At 38.5% G+C, this 22,088-nt stretch overlaps 1 protein-coding gene across 2 annotated transcripts in view; it reads left to right on the top strand.

The window, feature by feature from the left end:
• The window catches only part of XIRP2 (xin actin binding repeat containing 2), a 74,857-nt gene that overhangs the window by 15,528 nt on the left and 37,241 nt on the right, over nt 1–22,088 (top strand). The window contains exons 2-3 of one of the 2 annotated variants that reach the window (XM_035007843.1): nt 9,851–10,011; nt 14,717–14,854. In XM_035007843.1, the coding sequence (XP_034863734.1) occupies nt 9,955–10,011; nt 14,717–14,854 (195 nt within the window). In that variant the 5' untranslated portion in view covers nt 9,851–9,954. Of the gene's footprint in view, nt 1–9,850; nt 10,012–14,716; nt 14,855–22,088 lie in introns of those variants that run through there. The other variant, XM_035007844.1, reaches the window with a different exon arrangement.

Genomic DNA, 22,088 nt, shown 5'->3' with positions numbered 1-22,088 from the left:
AAGTGGTTTGCATATATAGATTGGTGTGATTTGGGGCATCTGGAACTAACACGATCTGGAACGGATCTACCGTGTGGTGATTTGTGACTTGGACAGGTGCATGTACGTGTACGGTGGATGCTCACGTTAGTTTCCTACTCCTGCTTCAGCAAATTAGCACAAAAGTAGTCGTTTACAATGGCACAAATTTGTTACATTATTGTTCTGGAGGTCCAAAATCCAAAATGGGTTTCATTGGACCAAAATCAAGGTGTTGGGTGGGCCAAGTTCCTTCCAGAAGCTCCAGGGGGGAAATCTAGTTTTCTTGCCTTTTCCAGCCTCTGGAAGCTGCCTACATTCATTAACTCATGGGACCTTTCCTCCACTTTCAGAGCCAGTAATGTAGAATCTGTACTGTCCCGCCAGCCCCTCTCCCTCACCCCTACCTTGGCTTCTGTCATCACCTTTTCTTTCTAACTGGGACTCTCCTGCTTCTCTCTTTCACTCATGAGCCCTCTTGAGACTATTACATGGAACCCACGTAGATAATCCAAGATAATCTCCCCATCTCAAAACCCTTAACTTAATCACACCTGCAAAGTCCCTTTTGCCATGTAGAATAATACGTTTACAGATTCCAAGGAGAAGGATGTGAACATTTTTGGAGGACCAATATTTTGCTTTCAACATTGCTGAATCTTCTCTTCCTCTAAGAGGCAACTGGAAATACAGGATCTCTTCCAGTATCTGGTGAACTGGAAGCGTACTGGTTAGGGAAGGGTGAGTGAGGAGGCAAGAACTAATTCTTTTTATAACCCTGAGAGATTATCTGTTTTTGTTCATGTATAAAGCATGGTGAGCAGATGAAATCAGATGAATGAATGGATTTGGGGGGAGGTGACATGTGTACACACAACAACACAGTGCATTTGGAGGGAATAGGACCAGAGGGAGGTTAGTTTAAAAAATGGAATCTGGGGGTGCCTGGGTGGCTCAGTCGTTAAGCGTCTGCCTTCTGCTCAGGTCAGGATCCCAGGGTCCTGGGATCGAGCCCCGCATCGGGCTCCCTGCTCAGCTGGGAGTCTGCTTCTCCCTCTCCCTCTCCCTCTCGCCCTGCTTGTGTTCCCTCTTTTGCTGTGTCTCTCTCTGTCAAATAAATAAATTTAAAAAAAAAATTTTTTTTTAATAAAAAATGGAATCTGGTTCACTCTGCTCATTTGCTGGATGGATGCCACAGCACTGTTTTTGTGTGGAAGTGGGGCATACACTTCCACTCATTTTACTCTTTGCCCTTCCTCCCCATTATTTTTAAGAACTGTAAATTAATGCAAGATTGTACTATATACTTACTCTTTCAGTTTATTCTCCATTTCTTGGTTTTATAATATTCAAATGGAGTAAAATATATAAAACTCAAATTGATTACAAATTTAGGGGTGCCTGGGTAGCTCAGTTGGTTAAATGTCCGACTCTTGATTTCCACTCAGGTCATGATCTCAGGGTCGTGAGATTGAGCCCCTTGATGGGCTCTGCACTGGGTACAGACTCTGCTTGAGATTTTCTCTCTCCCTCTCCCTCTGCACTTCCCCCTGCTCTCTCTCTCTCTCTAAAATAAATAAAAATCTGGGGCACCTGGGTGGCTCAGATGGTTAAGTGTCTGCCTTCAGCTCAGGTCATGATTCCAGGGTCCTGGGATCGAGCCTCTCACCAGGCTCCCTGCTCCGTGGGGAGTCTGCTTTTCCCTCTCCCTCTGTCTCTCCCCCTGCTCATGCTCTCCCCCCCTCTCTCTCTGTATCTCTGTGTCTCAAATGAATAAACAAAAAATCTTAAAAAATAAAATAAAATAAATCTTTAATTTGACTTGGTGGCCGCATTCTGAATGATTAAGAGAGATGAATTTCATTATTAGCTGAAGGATATGCAAATATTAAGAATTATAGAAAACTTATTCATGCTAATGGCTGTGAGCCAATGCTATGTCCATCAGTATGATATCCCGTTCACAAATCCAAACTGGGTTATAGATCATATATTTAGATTTGATGGAATTTAGTTCATCACTCTCCCAATTTTAGTTCTACATCAATTTTCCAAGTACTAAGCAGTTGATTTCTTTATAATGCATCCAAAATACAATCGCAAGGCTATTGATGTGGCACTGGAAGTGTGTTCGCCTGCTTGAAGCTGTTCTCTGGGTTCGCATCAGCTTTGTGGGCCTGAGGGGCATGCGAGCGTTCTGTCCGGCTCTTAGTTTGGACTGAATAAAGATTTCTCCGATTAACTTGAGAACAGTTCAAAGGAAAAAAATCATTAAATTCTCATTTATTTGCTCTAGAGTTCAAGTTACTGTTAAACCTTAGAGTTTCTTTTGAGTCACAATTATACACTGGGTTAGCTCTCTAGCACTATTTTTTATATGTTCTTATTGTACATGCAATAAGAGGCAGTTCGCCACAGAAAAAGGCATCTCTTTGTCGTTTGAAGTCTCCTTTATCGATTTACTGGGAAGGTGATTATTTGGGTTTGGCTTTGGTTTTTGGACCCGTGTATTCCTTGAGAAGTAGCGCAGACCTGGGCTGTCACAGACCGTGGAGCCAGACTGTGTGGTTTTCCCTTCCAGGTCTCACGCTCACCAGCCACCTGTCCTTGAGCAAGTACTGTAACCTTTCTGTGTCTCTGTTTCTTTATCTGTGAAATGGAGATAAAAAAATAAAAATAGTCTCTACCTCATAGGGTGGTTGAGAGCACTCCATGGATTAATGTCTGACACATAGAAAACACTTCATATATATTTGCTATTGTTTTTTTACTTGAGTCATTCTTTCGAGTCCTTTATCTGTTGTTCAGTAATGTTTGCAGTTTTATTTCTGACGTGTTCGTGGTCTTTACTAAATAAGTAATGCTTTTAGCCTATTTATTATAACTGCCCCCTCCAGTTTTCCTCTTGTCTTATAATTATTTTTGTTTAAAAGATTTTTGACTTTACACTTTTTTTATGCTTAGAAAATCTAATTGAAATCATTTTCTACTTCTCTGAAGATTTTTCATCATTTTAAGAAGCATTTAGTTCTTCACTCCATCTAATGCCCTGTAACGTGCTGTGAGGTGAGGAACTGTTGGATGTTTTCCACAAAAGCATTAGCCAGTTTCCCCAACATGACTTGTTGATAATGCTGCTGTCTCACCCCGTTGCTCTTCCACATACTCATGTGGCCAACTCCTTCCTGTTTCAGTGCAGATGTCCTACTTCTCAGGATGCTTTCCCTGACACCTGCTCGTTGACACACCTGAGTAGATTATGTCCTCCCCGGGAGGCTCTCAACTCACCAGGGGCAAACCCATTAACTCTTGGGTTGTAAATGCCTGTTTTTCTTTCCAACTAGTCTGAAAGCTGGGGAGCATAGTGAATGCATCATGTGCTTACTATAGATAACCAATAGTTGTTTAATGATAATAAATATATTAAAAGAAGGCTTATTAATTATATAGTGTGAATCATTTCCTTTTGAAATTTCATATGGTGGGGCACCTGGGTAGCTCAGTCGGTTAAGAGTCTGCCTTCGGCTCAGGTCATGATCCCAGGGTTCTGGGATCGAGCCCCGCATCGGGCTCCCTGCTCAGCGGGGAGTCTGCTTTTCTCCCTCCTTCCCCCTTGTGCTCTCTCTCACTATCTCTGTCTCTCTCAAATAAATAAATAAGATTTTTTTTAAAAAAGGAAGAAATTTCAAATGGCAAAGATGGAGGGAGATATGTGAATGTCACCCACAGTAATTAGATTCCCATGGAGTTCTCCTTTTTCTTGTTATTGATGGTGTTTGTATGTTTCTGTACTAGGCTAGTCCGCACCCAGAGGCCTACAGTGTTACAGCTTCATAGTGGGATTAGTGTCTTCCAACTACTGATGGCCCTGCTATCTCATTTAGGGTACTTTCTCTGTAATGTTATTTTGCATGAAAAGAATATAGCCACAATGACTTTTCTTCATTTTATATTTGCCTGTTACATTTTTACCCAATATTTTCTTTTTAAGTTTTGTGTTTTGTTTTAGGTTGATTTTTGACCTGTGTTTATTTTATGACTATTACATCTGATCTTATTTCTACCTTCTTGTTTAGGTATTATATGTTAAGGCCCTTTGTTTTCTTTTGGAGTGACTTTTGTTATACAGACTGTCTTTGAGTTTGTGTTGATGTCTCACTCGAGTACCAGCCTGGATTCATACAGACTCTAGCTCACAAAACTAAAATTTCAGTAACCAATTTTCTAATTCCTTTTAGTATTCAGTGTGATAAAGAGGACATCTAAGGATATCTGAGTTTGGTTTCTTCATCACAGAAACTCTTCATAATTTTAGATAATTGTAGAATTTTTCTCTCTCCTTGTAAAACTTGCAATATTTTACAAGGATTTACTGTTATATTGGTGTTTCAAACTTAATTTTATTTCTGGATTATGGTAAATATTTTAAGTCTATGCCCAAATTTTATTTTTAGCAATTTTTCTTCAAATTTGTCTTATTTGTTCTGACTCATCATTTTACAGTTTGGATTTTGCTCTCTGTTCTCTCTGTTCTCTGTCATCTCCTTTCACATTGCTGTTAATGTTAGTGATTTTCTTTTCCACAGCATGTATTATTCTATTTACTGCCCCCAGTGTGTATTTTAACTCTTCTAAAAACTTTAATACCCCTAGTTCTTTTCTCATCTCTGACAGCTTTCTTTTCTTCTGATTTTACTTCAGCTAGGTGTCTGCTGTAAATCAGACACAGCTAATAACAGCTTTGTAACACTAGCAAGTGGTCTGTCAATGAGATGCAGAGGTCAAAGGAGCTTACTTTATTCTACAGACTTCCACATAATCCATATTGGGTGGGCAAAAGAGATAAGAAATAAGGTGACTCACAAAAATTTAAACAATATTTGTGTAAGCCAGTTTTGATAGCCCTGGTGTTTAATATCTACCTTTCATCCAATTACATCCATTATAGTATTGTTGTATGGTCATCCTTTCCATAAAACTTTATATCAAGTTCAACTACAGTTTAGAAATATGTCTGCCATATTTTGGAAGTAAGAAATATTTACATTTAGAAAATGTGCTGAGGTGGAATCTTGCTTTAGAAATAAAATCATGACAGAGCACTTGGCTTTGTGATCTGTTCCACACTGGGTGTTTTCTGAAAAGACATTTTTCTGACTTTGACCATATTTTCGAGCAACGCAGTGATCCCAGCACTATTGTATCAAACCATTGACCTTTATTTCCAAATTCTTACACTATGAAGATCTTAGGATCATATATATAATTTATTACTTCAGAGTTCTAGACAATTATTTGTTTAATGGGAAATGAAGAGAGACCTGCTATTTGTTAATGTTGTAAGAACATACCCTTTTATAAACCACTGAATTCCAAACTTAAAATTTCCTGAACAGCTGGTTAGAAGAATGGTTCATAATAATGAACCCTTTTGAAATACCTGTTAATACTAATCTGTGCATATTTCTAAGAATTCTTTCACTGATAATAGAAGTGGTGAAATGAGAAGAAAATCCCAGAGTGCATTAATTACATTGACTATTCCTCATTGTTTTCTATATCTGACTTCTTAAAGCTATTATTTTACTCCATAGAAACACAGAAAGGTGACTATGCAATCCTTCTGTGACTGACTACAGGCATGTGAATAATTGGTCTGGGAAGGAAGAGCAGTTTATCTTATATTGTACTACTTTGCTTTTTAAAAAATGCTTTAAACATGGACTCTCCATAAAAAGTAAAATTCAGGAAGGTATAATGAGTTTTGTAACTGGGCAAATTTTATTGGTTGATTGATTTAGTTACCTTGTTTTTAAAAACTGCAGAAGAAAAGTACATGTTTCAAGCTCAAGAAAATAGATTTGTAGTCACACATCTCTCATGATTTAAGAAAATAAGAAGTGGACGTAAGTGTATACTTACATATGTATGTATCTGTATACATCTGTATATATACGTAAGTATACATAAGTGGACATAAGTTAGATCTATGTGTAGTATATTATAAAAAATAATAATATAAATCTTTTCCCTAAGAACCTCAGAACTCTTCTTATAAAAGACATTCTTATCCTTGGCATATAATCATTTTCATGATAACAGCTTGTATTTTTTAGTGTTTTATTTTCTTTCAAAGTGCTTCCTTCTATGTTTTTTCTGCTTTATAGGATTTATTCTGTTCTACAAAGAAGGACTATTTTGGGTGGATTAGCAATTATTTTCTCATCAGCAAACAAAAGAAAACAGTTGATATTTAGGCTGCAATGGATTCTATGTCCAGCTATGCCATTAACTCTGGAGATTTGGGAGAATTCACTGAACTTCTTTGGATTTTCGTTTAGTCATCTGCACAACGAATTGCCACTAAGCCCCAGAGACAAGTTACTTCTAGTACAATGATTTTGTGATATTAATATTTATAATGCTTTCTAATAGAAATGGTCATTTGAAAAGTTCGTTTTCCCTTCCTTTTTCACAGACCACTTTAGCCTTATGGCATGGTCTTTCACAGTATGATTTCCATACTTAAATGTATGCAAATTTCCCCTTATTTTTCCAGAGGTATTTTATTTATTTTCTTTTTTTTTTTAAGATTTTATTTATTCATTTGAGACACACACACACAGAGAATGAGCAGGGAGAGAAACAGAGGGAGAGGGAAAAGCAGGCTCCCCGCCGAGCCAGGAGCCTGATGTGGGGCTCGATCCCAGGACCCTGGGATCATGACCTGAGCTGAAGGCAGACACTCAACCATCTGAGCCACCCAGGTGCCCCTCCATAGGTATTTTATGACAAGGGCATCTTTACTTGTTCTTGTGTGTCACCTCTCTCTTTAAAGTTTCCCTAAACTCATTTCATACTGTTCTCCAACCTCAGTTACATTCAAGCCAATTACATTCAAGCCTTCTGAAATGGCACAGTAGGAGGTCAGGGGACCAATGTCCCTGTCTTCTTCCTCACCTATCCCTAAGAAAGGGGCTGTCTATGGCTCAGTCGGTAGAGCAACTGACTCTTGGTTTCAGTTCAAGTCATGATCTCGGGGTCATGAGATCGAGCCCCACGCAGGGTTCTGTGCTCAGCACAAAGTCTGCTTGAGATTCTCTCTCTCCTTCTCCCTCTGCCTCTGCCTCTACCCACCTCCAACTCTCTCTCTCTCTCTAAAATAAATAAATAAATCTTAAAAGGGGGGGCTGTCTTATCAACCTTAAAAAGTTATATCAGGTGTCGTCAGCATCAAGATAGGAGCAGATAGATACACTGCCTTAGAGTATACTGGGCAGGAAACATCACTTGTTTATGAGGTGAAGAAAGGATAGATGTTGACTTAGAAGGTTAAGAAACAATATGGACACAGCTTATTAACTCAAGGTAGTTTTCTACTCTATGACTACCTGTGTAGGCAAAGTTACTGATGGGAAAGAGAGAGGAATTAAAATGTAGTGTCTTTTCTGTGATCAAAATGAAAGTCCACAAGGCAATGGAATCCAAATCTCTTAATAATCAGGCCACTGATTTCCTGACCATTAATCTTGGGCATTTGCCAGTAGGATGAAAATGATAAAAGTCAAATATTTGAAAAGTAAATGCCATCTGTAAATTTTAGCAAAAATAAACTGCTGACTTTCTGTTAAGATAAGTAAAAGAATGACATCTTTTATGAACAGAATGCACAAAATGAAATTTTTATTTTAATGTGGAAAAACTTTAGGGAGTCATGTTCAGTAAAATCTATATAGTGATCATTCACAAGAAAGTAGTAGTATAGTTAATATAAACTGAATTCATCTGTGTAGATAGGTTATCCATGGGGGAAAATAGAGATATATTTTCTTTATCATGTGAAAAACTTTCAGTAGCATGTGAGAATGTGTTTTTATCAGAATCAACTGGAGGGATGTACTTTTGTATGGATATGAGGTTTTGAATGACAGGCGAATTTCACAAATAACTGACATTTGTTATATACACATCAGCGTTGTACAATCATCGCGTGCATATATCACAACTTCATATCCCTGTATACTTTGTATTTATGGTAAGTAAAATATATTTACAATTTTAATTGAAATATGTGAAAATGTTTATTTGAATACGAAGTCCCTATGGAAAACCAGATACTCATGGAACCAAAACAAAGGATTTTTAATTTTTTCTGGATCACAGAAGTTGTGCTCATCTTCGGTTGTGTACATAAACCTTAAAAGAAACTAAAAATAGAAAAAGCAAACAAGGGGCGCCTGGGTGGCTCAGTCGGTTAAGTGGCTGCCTTCGGCTCAGGTCATGATCCCGGGGTCCTGGGATCGAGCCCCGCATCGGGCTCCCTGCTCAGTGGAGAGCCTGCTTCTCCCTCTCCCTCTGCCTGCCACTCTGCCTACTTGTGCTATCTATCTGTCAAATAAATAAATTAATTTAAAAAAAAAGAAAAGAAAAAGAAAACAATTCTGTAAGATGGCTCGATGTGGGAGCTGGCGGAGGAGGTAGGAAGAACAGGAAGGGGAAGAAACAGCTTGGTTATCTGTCACCTGGGATTGTTTGGGTCTTGGTATACAGTGTACAGTGATTAAATCAGACCGGTCCAAATAACAAAGTACCCCGAAGAGCCAGCCCTACTCTATGAGTTCCAGAAACTACCAGTCCTAAGGTGAGAGGCAGGGGGTGCATGAATGAGTAATGAATATACATGATACATGCATGCAGGCATACATGTATGGCTGTATCTGTATGTAGATAGGTACCATACCCCGATTGGTCCCAGAAAGAGCCCTTGCACATGATTCTGGAATTAGAGTTCTTTAAGAGTGAATAGTAAACCATCAAGCAGAGTGATAACAGCAAAGAATACTAGATTAGAGAAGAAAATCTAGTTTTGAGACCAGCTTTGGCATATATAACTGAAGAGCCCTGAAGAGTCCCTGTCTTCCTTTCATATAAGGAAACATTTAGACAGGTTTCCATATGCCTAAAAGGAGCTGGTTAGATTAGGTTAGACTGTATGATCTTTAAGACCTTCTGTTTCTAACAACTGTTATTCTGTGATCATGCAATCAGTCTTTTGCTCTGTTTCCAAGCATGTAATTCCTGTTACCCTGTATTTTTGTCAGGTAGATGGCTTAAATGGGAAAATAACAGACCATCTGAAATGGGTGACTGACAAAGCTTTTTCTAACGGTGCTATTATTTCTCTCTCATGTAACACATGTCTCTGTGAATAAAAGAAATAAACCCACAGTCTAATTCTCATGGCAATGGCTTATTTTAGCTAGATCTCTCTCCTCGAGTGTTAAGGGGTGGAGAGAGAAGCAAAGAGCAATTTTTAGACTTGCTAAAGTTTTAGTCCACCCATCAAATCTGCCTCTAATTAATTGTGTGATCATGGGAAAGTTTTCTAACCACTGTGACTCTATGTTCTTATCTATAAATTTCAGAAAAGAATAGCACCTACCTCATGAGGTTGTTAGAGAAGTAAATGAGATCATGCTCTTACAGCATTTAGCCTAAATTCAACAGACGGTGCCTCAGGAATATTCATTATTAACATTATGAAGCTCTTAATAACTATTTTTCATCAGAATAATCACAGGAGTAGGAGTGGAGACAATGTTTTTGTTTGACATGCGCATAAGCATATGCTCCTGTATGGGCATTTTGTAGCTTTGCTTGAAAGCTTGAAGAGAAGAGGGTGACTGTGGGACATTGAAAACACAGTACTGTGAAATGTTGCAGTCTGTTTTATGAGAGCAGATATTTAAAATGCCTTTACTGTTCATAAGGTGATGCTATTTGCTCTTCAAAGCCCGAAACACGTATCTGAGCATGCTACGTTTGTTTTCAGTGACTGTTGGCCCTGATAAGCCTGCGAGTGGATTTGCAGAAAACGGTGGTGCCCAGAGCGAGGGCGTGTCAGACCTCCAGGAAGTGGTGTCCTTGAAGGAGCGGATGGAGAGGTACCAGGCAGCTGTCTCCAGGGGTGACTGCCGCAGCTTCTCCGCCAATGTAAGCTGCCCCCGGTGGTTCTGCACGGGGCAGTGGGCTTTTGGTCTGCCCTTCACATACCCTCCTTCCATCACGATACAGGAATACCACTGGGCAGTGGGATAAAGTGGAGAAAGCACAGACATAGTGTGAATCAAAGTCAGAGGTTACTTGCTGTGTGAATTTGGGCTACTATCTTAACCCCGCTCTGAGCTTCAGTTTCCTTAACTGTAAAATGGGAGTAGCCATCCACCACAGAGGATCTTAGAGAGAAGTCAAAGAGGTAATTTACGTGGAAGCCATAAGGCAGGGTATAAATGTGTTGTTATTGCCATCATTATCATTTAACCTATGGCTATTCTCCTCAGGAAGGTTGGGAATTAATTTCAGATTTTAATAATGTGGGTCTGCATGCCGCCCTCCTCGGTCTCATGTCTAGTTCATTTAAATTCACTGGAAGTATCTTTTTTTTTTTTGCTTTTCTCATTTCTCTGTACGCTCTAAATCCATTAGGAGTAGCTTAATCAACATAGAAATGAGGGAGATTAGCAATGTAGGCACTCTGCTAAACCAATTATGATTATAGGAAACAGCAGGATTCAGTAGGACCACCAATTTTTGGAGCCAAAGCATAATAAAGTCATATTCAAAAGAATTTGTTGGGTTCCATCATCTGTGGCCTTCAATCCACAGGGTTTGATGAGTCATTTTATTAGTAGCAGCTTTATAGTTTAATGGAATATAAGGATACTCTTTTATAATTATAATCTCCAAATTAGCAAAGTTGTTCATTTAACCAAAAGAGAAAGAGAAAGAATAGCCAAGAAGGGTGGTGTTCTAAAATAGCTAACTCTTAACATTCTTCTTTACAAATTATTTAGAGACAAGGCTGACTGTGCCAAACTCATTAACAATATTGTAATTCCAAATGACATTTAAGTTTTTACATAGTCATTAAAATCCATTTTAGATGCAGCATGGATTTTGAATGAATGTACAGAAATCACAGAAGCAGCTCGAGCTCTTCCAAAATAAATAGTATCACTCCAGGGCCTCCTGCCAGTCTTCTTAGATAGCACCCCCTGCTGGATCATTAAGGAACTTCACTACAAATTAGTGTTCGAAATTGGAAAAAAGATTCTTGGGGAAACAAACGGATTTTGAAAGCATTGAGTGAGAGACGGGTTATTTAGTAAACAGTTTTTTTTTTTAATTTAGGAAGACTTTTATCTTTACAGACACTAGGAGAATACACAATAAGACAAATTGGTATGTATAATATGCTAAAAAGAGAATATTTAAGCACTAAGAAAACTTAATTATCCCATTATTTAATACAAAAACAAAACAACGTTAATGCTATTATGAAGGTAGCCTACACATAAAGAATTTAATAATCCTTCTCTTCTCTGCCCATTTACAGGCAAAACAAACTGAGGGGAAGTGATTTATAGGAGATCATGCATTAGTGACAAACCAGTGACTAAATTCCTGGTCTCTGGATTCCTGTGCTCTTTTAACTGAATTCAGCTGCCTCTCATATAAGAAAGAATCTGTGGCCCAACAAATGCCCTATTATTTAGTTTGGCCCTAAGTTAATATTGTGCGGGGGCGGGGGGGAAGGGGGAGAAAGAGCACAAATATTATCTCAGATAAATCCTGGTAAATAGCTAAAAAAAAACAAAATAACTGCCTTACTGCCTTATCTGGTCAGATGCATCAAATGTCTGTTCACTTACAAAATCATGGAAACTGCCTTTAGCAACCTTTCTGTCTACACAAAGAACCCAAGTATTTTATGTGCAAAATCTGGAGGTCTCTGATTCGGCCCCAAACCGAATCCATTATATTTCAGTCACATTGAGATCAGTTTCGCCTGGTCCTGGCCTCAGCCGGATGGCATTTGATTGAACCTAAATAAAAGTCATGGCCGTGGAAAGGCGGTGGTCTGCAGGAGAGTCCTAGAAGAGAAGGGGGAGGTAACATTTGTTAAGCAATGAATTAAAATGCCAGATTCTGTGCTGTGCAATTTTATTTCCTTTATCTTTTTTAATGCAAGAAATATAGGGAAAATATATTGTTATTCCCAGTTTATAAGAAATAAAACTTGAACTCTATTCCAAGGTTTTAAGTGTCAGAACTGGGATTAGAATCAGTATTTGTCCAACTCCCCAAATTATGTTATTTCTACTATGTGCAAGGACCCAAGGACAGTTCTTCATAAAGAAAATAGATAATTGTGTAATATATTAACCTGGCTAAGTGTTAGGTAGTTAAATTACCTTATTATTAAAACAACTCAATATTAAGTAGGTTCTATGTTAACTTGTTAATAAAATGACTTAATTATTATGGGCATACCCGTTAGATTCCAAATCTTACTTCTGAGTCCAAGAATAAGGAACAATGAATAAGGTTAAACATAAAAATGTTTAACACAAAGCAGCCTGTTAGGTGGTCATTTACAATAGCACAGATTAGTTGACCTCATAGCATACGGGGTTAAACAAGGCAAAGTCCCAGGCATGGTCTCCATCGGAGCAAGGAAACATCACTCCAGCTCATGCCCACAGACTGCTCCTTGAGCAATACCATATATATAAACCTTCATTTACAAGCTGAGCTGAAGAAAGAAACCATATCACCACCACTAAACTACAATTCAAAGGACTTCCTCACTTAGGTGGGTGAGCAGCAGTAACAGTAGGACTACTGACAAGATTCATTAACTGTATGTATTTTTACACATGTAATATGGTCTGATTCCAAAGCGCAATGCTGAAGGAAAGGAATGGGTATATTTGGTTTTTTTATAACATTTGGTAGATGAGAGGCAACATGTTCAGTATAGGAAACGATATTTTTGTGAAAATGCACTTACTAGGAAAGTATTCAGTCATTAGCATAATTATTGAGGCTTACTAGATTAATTTGCGCATGATTTGGACATTGTTTATAGTTGTTGGAAAGAGTAGGCTTCTTCTTAACAATAATTGCCTTAATTTCCATAATTTAATACTCATATATTATCTATGTTTGATCAATCCAAGGAAGGCCACACTTATGTACATTAAACGTCAGGGAGGGGTATAAGAAATATTGTGGCCTTATTTCAGCCTTTCCCTTTTTTACCTTAAATTTCAAAATAGATGCCACACTTTCTCATGACTTTAACATGTATCAAACGGCAGTAACTGACCAGGATTTACATTTGAAGTTTGCTGCGGAATTTGGTAGAATATATATATCTAAAACATATAAGTATACATTCTTACCCCTTCTTCCCATGCAGCAAATATACATATTCTTAGATATCAGACAGTGCATGGAATTGGGGAACGGTTATGAATCTGATAAAGCAACCACATGAATTTGCTAGTAATCCACATAATCCCGATTATTAATTCATTCTCCAATATTATGGGAAACCCCAAGATTATAACTGTATTTTTAGGATCTGCTTGAGAAACTACATATTGGGTCATGATTTCAGGATTCCCGGAGTCCACAGTCCATGTTAGGGGAACTTCAGCTCATGGGCATCCAGTTTCTTCCAGGTCTCTAGGCTTCAGGGTTATATCAGGACTGGGCCAGACCTCAGGAGACCTCCTGTGATTTGAAGAGTTGCTGAATCTCTTCCCAGTCTTAAGCAGTCCTAGAAGCTTCCTGGAGGAGGGCTGGTTGGCATGGGGCCTGTTTGCTTGAGAGTTGTCATCCCATCTGGGCTTGAGTGCCTGCTGGGCTGGGGAGTCTGTTGAATCATCAAAACCAAAGCCCTTAAGTTACTGCACTTCCCACAGGGGCATAAGATCTGACAAGGCTCCTCAGTGTTTTTCAAATTGCTCCAAATGATGCCTACTGAATTAGGCTTTCTGTTCTGCAAAATGCCAACAATAGCCTAGAATCCTTCTAACCCTAAACCTTCTAAGCTAAGTCCTGGGCTATGCCAACCCCAGAGTAGTTGTTTTTCTGCCTGACCTTTAGTACTAGTGATTAAGACAGACTGCAGTCATTAAAACAGATATGGGTTCAAATACCAGCTTCTTACTCACACCCCAGCTATGAGAACTTAACAAACTGCCTTACTTACCCAAACCTCAATTTCCCCATTTTAAAATGAGAATAAATGCCCATATCTCACAGAATATGGAGAAATATCAAATGACAAGATAGATGTAAGCACATAGAAATCATTTAGCACGAGTATTAAGTAGTTGTTATTATTACTGATATTGACATTTTTGCTTAAGAGAGGCTTATTTTATTCATCTTTAGTGATTTAAATACATTTTGGAATGAGTCAAATGTTTTTAATATTCTTAATAATGTGTTGCTTATGTAGACATTTGGGATTTTAATGACAACCTTACTGTGAGTTAAAATTGAATCCGTTATTCTAATTTCTACTAGTCTGTGTATTATTAGAGAAATGCATCCTACAGGTCTAATCTCCAGATATCCAAATCTATCTGAGATAAGGAGAATTAACTCAATATTTTGAAGTTCCTTCTGACTTTATATCAAACACTGATAAATGAGAAAACAACATGGAGAGTTTTTTTTTTTTTTTAAGGTTTTCTGTGAGGGCCTACTGAAATAATTGCTTATGTTCATTTTTTTTAATATACCATCCATCAATAATTGTCAACTATAAAAAATAATAGCTTGTAAATCCCACCTTGAACAGATATAAAGCTGAATTTTCCTTTTTCTTAAATTGTCTTAGATGATGGAGGAATCCAGAATGTGCACAGTGCCTGGTGGTTTGGCCAGAGTGAAGAAACAATTTGAGAAGGACAAATTTGCTTCTTCTTGTAATACCTTGTCTCAGTACCAATACCAGCACCACAACAGATCTGAGCAGGTAATGAACTGCGGGTAATGGATAAATCACATATGGTCGAAGTGCCCTAATTTCAGTGCCAATGCAGAAAGCCCCCTGCTCAGTGGTACATTTATTTTCATTACTCATTAACAAATACTGTAATTTTAAGATGCTTTAGAAAATCATCTTTAAAGCATATCAATGTATTGATTTACTTACTTGGAGCATTTTGTCATGTTTCTAGGGAACCATGCTGGAATATTTTTCTTCTCAGCTTCTAATGTTTCAAACATAAATGAAAATTAAATAGCCTGGGTTAGTCAACAGGTAAATAGAAATGTTGAGAGCCACGTTTGTATTGAGCCTCTGCTTCTAGGTTGTAATTCATGATAAACTATCTGCTGGTTGTTTGCATAGATTCAATGTGAAGCATTATCTAGCTGATCATTGTGGTAAGTTTTCTGTTTTCTTTAAAATCATCAAAAATTGAGTAGTAGAACCTAGATGCTACATAAAACTGCATAATGCAACTTCTACGTTTTATCTTATATAAAAGATTTTTTCCCCCATTTCATTCCTCCATTATCATATATCACCAAATATTGTCATGGGTTACAATGATTTTTGAATGTGAGAATCTCAGTAATAACACCCATTAGACTGAGCTTGGCACTTTGAAAAATAGTAATTGCACTTGAACAGCTGTATTTAGGTCCATGTTTTCCATGAGGAAGAGAGTAACTGGGGTACTTCTAAAATTTTGTAGTGGAAAATAGAAGGTAGTTTTTTGTTTGGTTGGTTTTTGTTTTAAGAAAAATCCCTAGGATATTTGGAGTTACCTAAGTTTTAAAAATTAAGGCAATTGTGTGGTATCGCATGGGTGGGGGGGAAGTATATCAGATAGATTAAAAATCTGATCTGTGAAATAGTATTTATTTTCTTTTCCTGGCTTTGTCTGAGAAGTAAAAACTGTACAATATAAATCGCTCAATGAATTAGTGGTAAGATTTATTTTAACTTTGCCTGAAGGAAACAAAATGTGAATAAGAAATTAAGACTGGATATACTCGTGGTCTAATATATAGCTGTTGCAACAACGTAGGAGTCTTTAGGTGAGTCAGTTGTGTGATTGCTTGGAAGTGGTCAACAATACAAAATGTTGTTAGGATCGTTGATAACTTAAGTAACGAGGCCCACATAGAGATCTATGTATGTACAGATCCTTTGTTTTGCGGGGAAACATTGTGATAGAGTGTAAGGGCTATGGGGCTTGTAGGTCTGAGTTCAGAGGCCGCCTCTGCCACCTACCAGCCAAGTGACACAGATGCAAGGCCACCTTCATGGCGCATGGCCCTGGGTGGTCACTCAGGGCCCCATTCTCAGAAGGGCCCCGCACTTAGCTTAATGCTTTGCTATCATCATCTTGAAATCCTTAATAATTTTGGAACAAGGGACCCGGGCCTGGCATTCTCATTTTGCACCAGGTCTGGAAAATTATGTAGTCAGTGCGACATAGACCGAATTCATCGACCCTCAACTCTCAGTTTCTGATTAAGATGGGGCAACTGACGAGGGATTTGCCCACCTCATGAGGTTACTGTGGAGGTCTAATCTGACAAAGAGTGGTTTCCGTGAAAGTATTTCATTACCCAGGAAACTTGAGGTCAGTTAGGACTCCTTAATATTGCAAGAGACAGAAAGCCCAACCAAAAGTGGCTTAAGCCAAAAGGAACATCATAGATTCACAAACATGCAGTCTTGTGGAAGGGAGATCTGGTGTCAGCTCCAGTGGTTTCCTGAAGGAGCTGACTTGGGCCAACCAATGTTTAGGAATGTTGCAAACCAGGTAATGTCAAGTTAATAGCTTGAAATCCGCCACAGCGAGAATATTTGAAATAGAGAAATTGGCAAATACAACAAATCAGGGGTATTCTTTCTTTCTCTCTTTTTTCCTTCCTTTCCTTCTCTCCTTTTTTTCCCTTTTTTTTTCCTTGAGAACCCATTGTTAAATATGTATTTCCTTACCATTAATGTAAGGGCTCAACATATGTCCCTAGCATAGTAGCTAAGAGCAGAAAAATGAGCCAGATCACTTGCGTCCAAATCCCTACTCCTTAATCTATTAGTTGTGTGACATTAGGCAAGTTCCTTAGCTTATCTGTGCCTCAGTTTCCTCAATTATAAAGTCAAGATTATAATAGTACCTACCTCATAAGTTTGTTAAAAGGACTAAATGGATTATATTTGTAAAGTGCTTAAGACCATGCCTGGCCCATTTTAAACACTACACAGTGTGTATTTAAAAAAAAAAACAAAAAAAAACAATAATAAGTATCACCTTGAACATATTTTTTTTTTTTAACCTCACTTCTTTTGGGCTGGTCCCATTCTCACCCAGGTTTCCCCCAGATAGTAGTAAAATAGATGCAGAGAAAAAGTAAGACCTTTTTCCCAGCAGTTTTGGGAACAAGCCTTACTGCATCTAATTGGCTCTAAATGGAACACTCATGTTCTTCCTAGAACTAATTGCTACAGCCAGGGGACATTGGTTGGCTGAAGCCTCTGTACCTGTTGGCCTAAGTGGAAGTTCTCAGCATTCAGTTATCAAGGGAGAATAAATGGATACTGGGTAAAAACAAAACCAACAGCAGCAACATACAAATGTTACACACACACCCACCCCCGCTATAAGCTCCTTGGAAATGTAATCTATTATTAAAATCTGTAGCCCCTACTCTGGAACATGAAATATTAATGCAATTGAGTGCAATAAATAAAACCATGCACTAGAAGTCTGAATATCTGCAGGACTCTGGGCCTGTAGTGACCTCTCTGAACTTCAGTTTCATTATCTACGTGTAGACATGTTAATAATACCCAATAATTCCATGAGGAATGACTAAGCCTAGGTCATAATGCCATCTAAGATAAATAATATAGAACGGAAACATGTTAGAATAAACTAGTAAATATCTTTTATTGAACTGTATACTGAAGTCTGTGAGAAATAGATAAAAGAAAAAAAGCCATCCACACTTTAGAAAATGAAATGACTAATTTATAATCTTTATTAGAAATTTGAGATTCATGTCAAATTTGGTCATAGAGGGGGAAAACATAGAAAAACCATGTCTTAGATATTCACTTAAGCTTTTAAAGCTATTAAATGCATTCTAAAATTTGCTTCTCTTATCAGTGGGGATTGAGGATGTTTACAGGTAGAGGTGGATACTTAATTCTGTTTTACCTAAGCTGGTGTCCACCCAGACGGTATTTTCAGTCTTTGCTTGTTGAAAGTACTTGAGATTTATCTCTCTGCTAAGTCTTCCCCTGGCCAAAAACATTTTTTTTGTTAATATATAAAAATTTATATTAATTTGAAAACCAAGTTTGATTAGAGTTAAAAGAAAGAACATTTGTTTTGAATTTCTGACAATATTTAATGTCACAATTAGTAATAATCTTATAAGGTGTGATAATTAAGGTTCAATCTGCCCCTCTCCTTTCTAATATACTGAAGTCAGAGGTTTCAGGGTAATTAGCTATTTGGTAGTCGTTTGGGAGATGAGCAACAGGGGTAGACAAGTTTTGGAAATTAAGCTATCTCTCAGGTTAAAGATCCCTTCTGTCTGCTGATTGATCAGACTATTTTATCAGACTACCTTTTATTCAAAAAGGGGTTCTGAAAAAGGAAAAAAAAGAGGTATAAAATATAGGAACTTTCGTTTATGCCAGACATTTAAAATCTGAGATAGTGTCCTATTTATATATTCTAGACTTGTCATGCTTCATGGTTCTGCCTGTTTAAGTTAGCAGCATCACTGCTAGCCTGTGGAGTATCCTTATGTAAAGTAGAAAAAGCAGCCACTCTGGACCATCAGAGCCACTGGGTGATGGAAGCATGGGGCGAGGGTTCAGCTTCTTAAAAGAATGTTTTGGGGAAATGTTATTTAACCTTTTCCTGACTCCTTAAAAGGGTGCCTTGAAATACGCTGCGGAAGGTATTAGAATACATGGTTATTGGGTGCCTGGGTGGCTCAGTCGGTTAAGTGACTGCCTTCGGCTCAGGTCATGATCCTGGAGTCCGGGGATCGAGTCACGCATTGGGCTCCCTGCTCGGCGGGGAGTCTGCTTCTCCCTCTGACCCTCCTCCCTCTCATGCTCTCTGTCTCTCATTCTCTCTGTCTCAAATAAATAAATAAAATCTTAAAAAAAAAAAGAATACATGGTTATTGATGTGAAACTGCCATCATCTCTTTTCTGAGTTCATTTTCACTTGCCTATACTACAGTTTCTGTGTTTTCAAGACTTTCCTTTTCTCCCTTTTTCTTTTTTAACAGCTTTATTGAGATATAAGTTGCATACGGTAAAAGCCACCCATTTTAAGTGTACAACTCGGTGTCTGTGTAGTACATTCACAGAGCCGTGCAGTGTCACTGGCCGTCTGATGTTCCCGGTCCCCTTCACCCCCGAGAGAAACCTTGGACCCATTAGCCGTCTAAGACATTCCTTTGTGTGCCATATTTCCACACTCAGCGTTTGACTTTCTTTTTTTTTTTAAGATTTTATTTATTTATTTGAGAGAGAGAGAATGAGAGAGAGCACATGAGAGGGGGGAGGGTCAGAGGGAGAAGCAGACTCCCTGCCGAGCAGGGAGCCCGATGTGGGACTCGATCCCGGGACTCCAGGATCATGACCTGAGCCGAAGGCAGTCGCCCAACCAACTGAGCCACCCAGGCGCCCAAAGATTTTTTTTTTTTTTTTTTTTTTTTTATTCATGAGAGACAGAGCGAGAGAGAAAGGCAGAGGGAGAAGCAGACTCCCAAGAAGCAGGGAGCCCGATGCGGGACTCGATCCCAGGACCCTGAGATCATGACCTGAGCCGAAGGCAGACGCTTAACCATCTGAGCCACCCAGGCGCCCGACAGAAAACATTTCTGACAGCTTGTGACAGATATAATCTGACGTCTGTGTGTTTTAGACTCTTTAAAGGTGACCCATAATTATTTTCTAGCAGACTAAACATATTTTTTGTCGGCGAAATGTCCACATTGCAAAGCATTTCTCCTGTGAGTGCTTTAAACCTACCTTTAGCTTTCTGCCGCGTACGTAATCCTTCAAGGTCATAGATTTCTATTAACAGCCCCAACCTAACCTGGATCTCTATCAACAGATAAGCTTGTGATCAAAAGCGTGCCTCGTATTGTATTTTAATTGCGTACACTATTTCTTAATGACTATTACAACTTAAAGTAACATCCCTCAAACAGGAAGCTTGAGGGATGGTTAGGCCTGCTGGTTCCAAAGCCAGACAGCCTGGATTAGAATCCTCTGAGTTAGCCACCTGATCTCTGAAAAATGAGGATGAAGTAACAGGTGTGTTTTAAGGATAAAATAAGATGGTCTGTGTAAAGTTGTTACTAAAATGTCTGGCATATACGAACTGTTCAGTAAACACCAGCTATTTTCATCAGCAGTATTGTCACTAAAGCTAAGACAGCATAATCAAGTGGTAATTATTCTCAAAGGAGAATATGATTCATAAACATTCTATGTATATGTAAAAAGACAAAGAAGGATAACATTGCTCTATGCCTCACACCTCACACACCTCAATTTTTTTTTTTTTTCCCAGTTCTTTGGCCTTTGGAGACAGAATAATTTCCTAGGAGCTCATTAAGTAATTAAAGATTAGTTTAAAATTAACATCCCTCTGAATGCTTTGGGTATCTGTTGTTCTGGAGTAGTCAGTAACTTTAGTGCATATTTTAAAAATTGTGAGAGCAGGTCTCCTTTTGAAGAAAAAGTGCTTCACCCCAACTCTAGGAAATGACAAGATGAGGGGGATCTCTGGGAAAGCTGAAGAGAGGAATGTGTGTGGGACATACTTTGCACTTCGCACAGGTACACAGCAGCCTGGGATGCCATAATGAATAAAAGCATGTTTTTCAAGTGGGAGCAAGTGAATAACATAGCATTTGCTTTTGAAGACTGCTTTATTCACAGTGTTGTGACATGATCCACTGCGAGGAAAATATAATTAATATATGAATTGAATCAGGCAAGAGAGAAAAAAGCCTACCCTGCTCGAATAAATGAGGAAAAGAGAATGATTTGAGGCAGTGCTGATTTTTTTCCATCTCTACGAGAGCTGTGGCTTCTCAGCTTGTTTTAGCTGATGTGTGGGAGAGAAAAACATTCGTAAGGGGTAGAACCCACCTTGTGACATTTTCTGGTTTGTGCCTCGAAACAATGAAGGTAAAATACATGCCTCCAGTTGTCTGAATAAAATATAGTGGGGTTTTTTTCCCCCAACATACAATGCTAATATGTACAAATACTAAGAAATAAGGGCCCCTATTTGCCAAAGAACCATTTCTTTCCCTGACACCAGCCAGGGAATCATCCTGACCTTTCTCCAGATAGGCCAGCAAATACACATAAATTTCCCACCTTCCAAACCATTTAAACCATCTTCTACAACTCTTTCTCAGCGCCTATTGCGAGTGGGCTTTGGTACTGAAAAGAACACAATAAGATTAATTTTTGAATGCTGACTCAGAATCAGAAGACCAAGAGTTTGCTAAATAAAACCAGCAATAAAACAAGGGCTTCAACCAACGGAGGTCTGTAACCCACTAAGAGCCAGACCTGCACAAGCTGGTTTATGCAGAATTTGGCTCACTGGAGTTATTTATTAACAAAAACATCCCAGTTCCTGATGCCATACAGCAAACCAGCTTTGCTCTACGCTAGTAACCAGTTTCCTTTTCAGTTCAGCAAGAGGTAGAAATGCAAACTTTGATCCAATTGTGGGTTTGGAGATGCACACTTGATAAACTGAATTTTTCACCTCTACTTTTACATTCAAAACTATCTCTGTTGTGTTCGTGATTGGGCCGTTTCATTACTGCTTTCCGTACCTGTGCCCTGGCCCCGGCTACCTTGCCACCTTGTCACGGGTGACCTTCCCATTAACTCAGTCTCCATCCGTGTCTCTTCTCTTCCTATCCATGTCTACCTTCCTAGAGCTCTGTAGGTCTTGGGGGAAGCCCCTACTTTTTTCTGGAGAAATCAAATCGAGAAGAATTATATTTTGTAAAAACAATTCCTTGCTCAAGTCGCAAGGTAAATTAACTGCAGTTACTACACTCGTACCAACTATAATAAAAACAAAAGCAGAAACACAAACTAAACTCCATAAGAAATTGCATTTCTCAGGAAGGAAGGAAGGAAAGGAAGGAAAGGAAGGAAAGGAAGGAAAGGAAGGAAA

The sequence above is a fragment of the Mirounga leonina genome, unplaced genomic scaffold (genome assembly GCF_011800145.1).
Source record: "Mirounga leonina isolate KUSES-001 unplaced genomic scaffold, KU_Mleo_1.0 Mir_151, whole genome shotgun sequence".
NCBI classification, from domain to species: domain Eukaryota; kingdom Metazoa; phylum Chordata; class Mammalia; order Carnivora; family Phocidae; genus Mirounga; species Mirounga leonina.
This window is presented reverse-complemented; position numbering and strand designations above follow the sequence as displayed.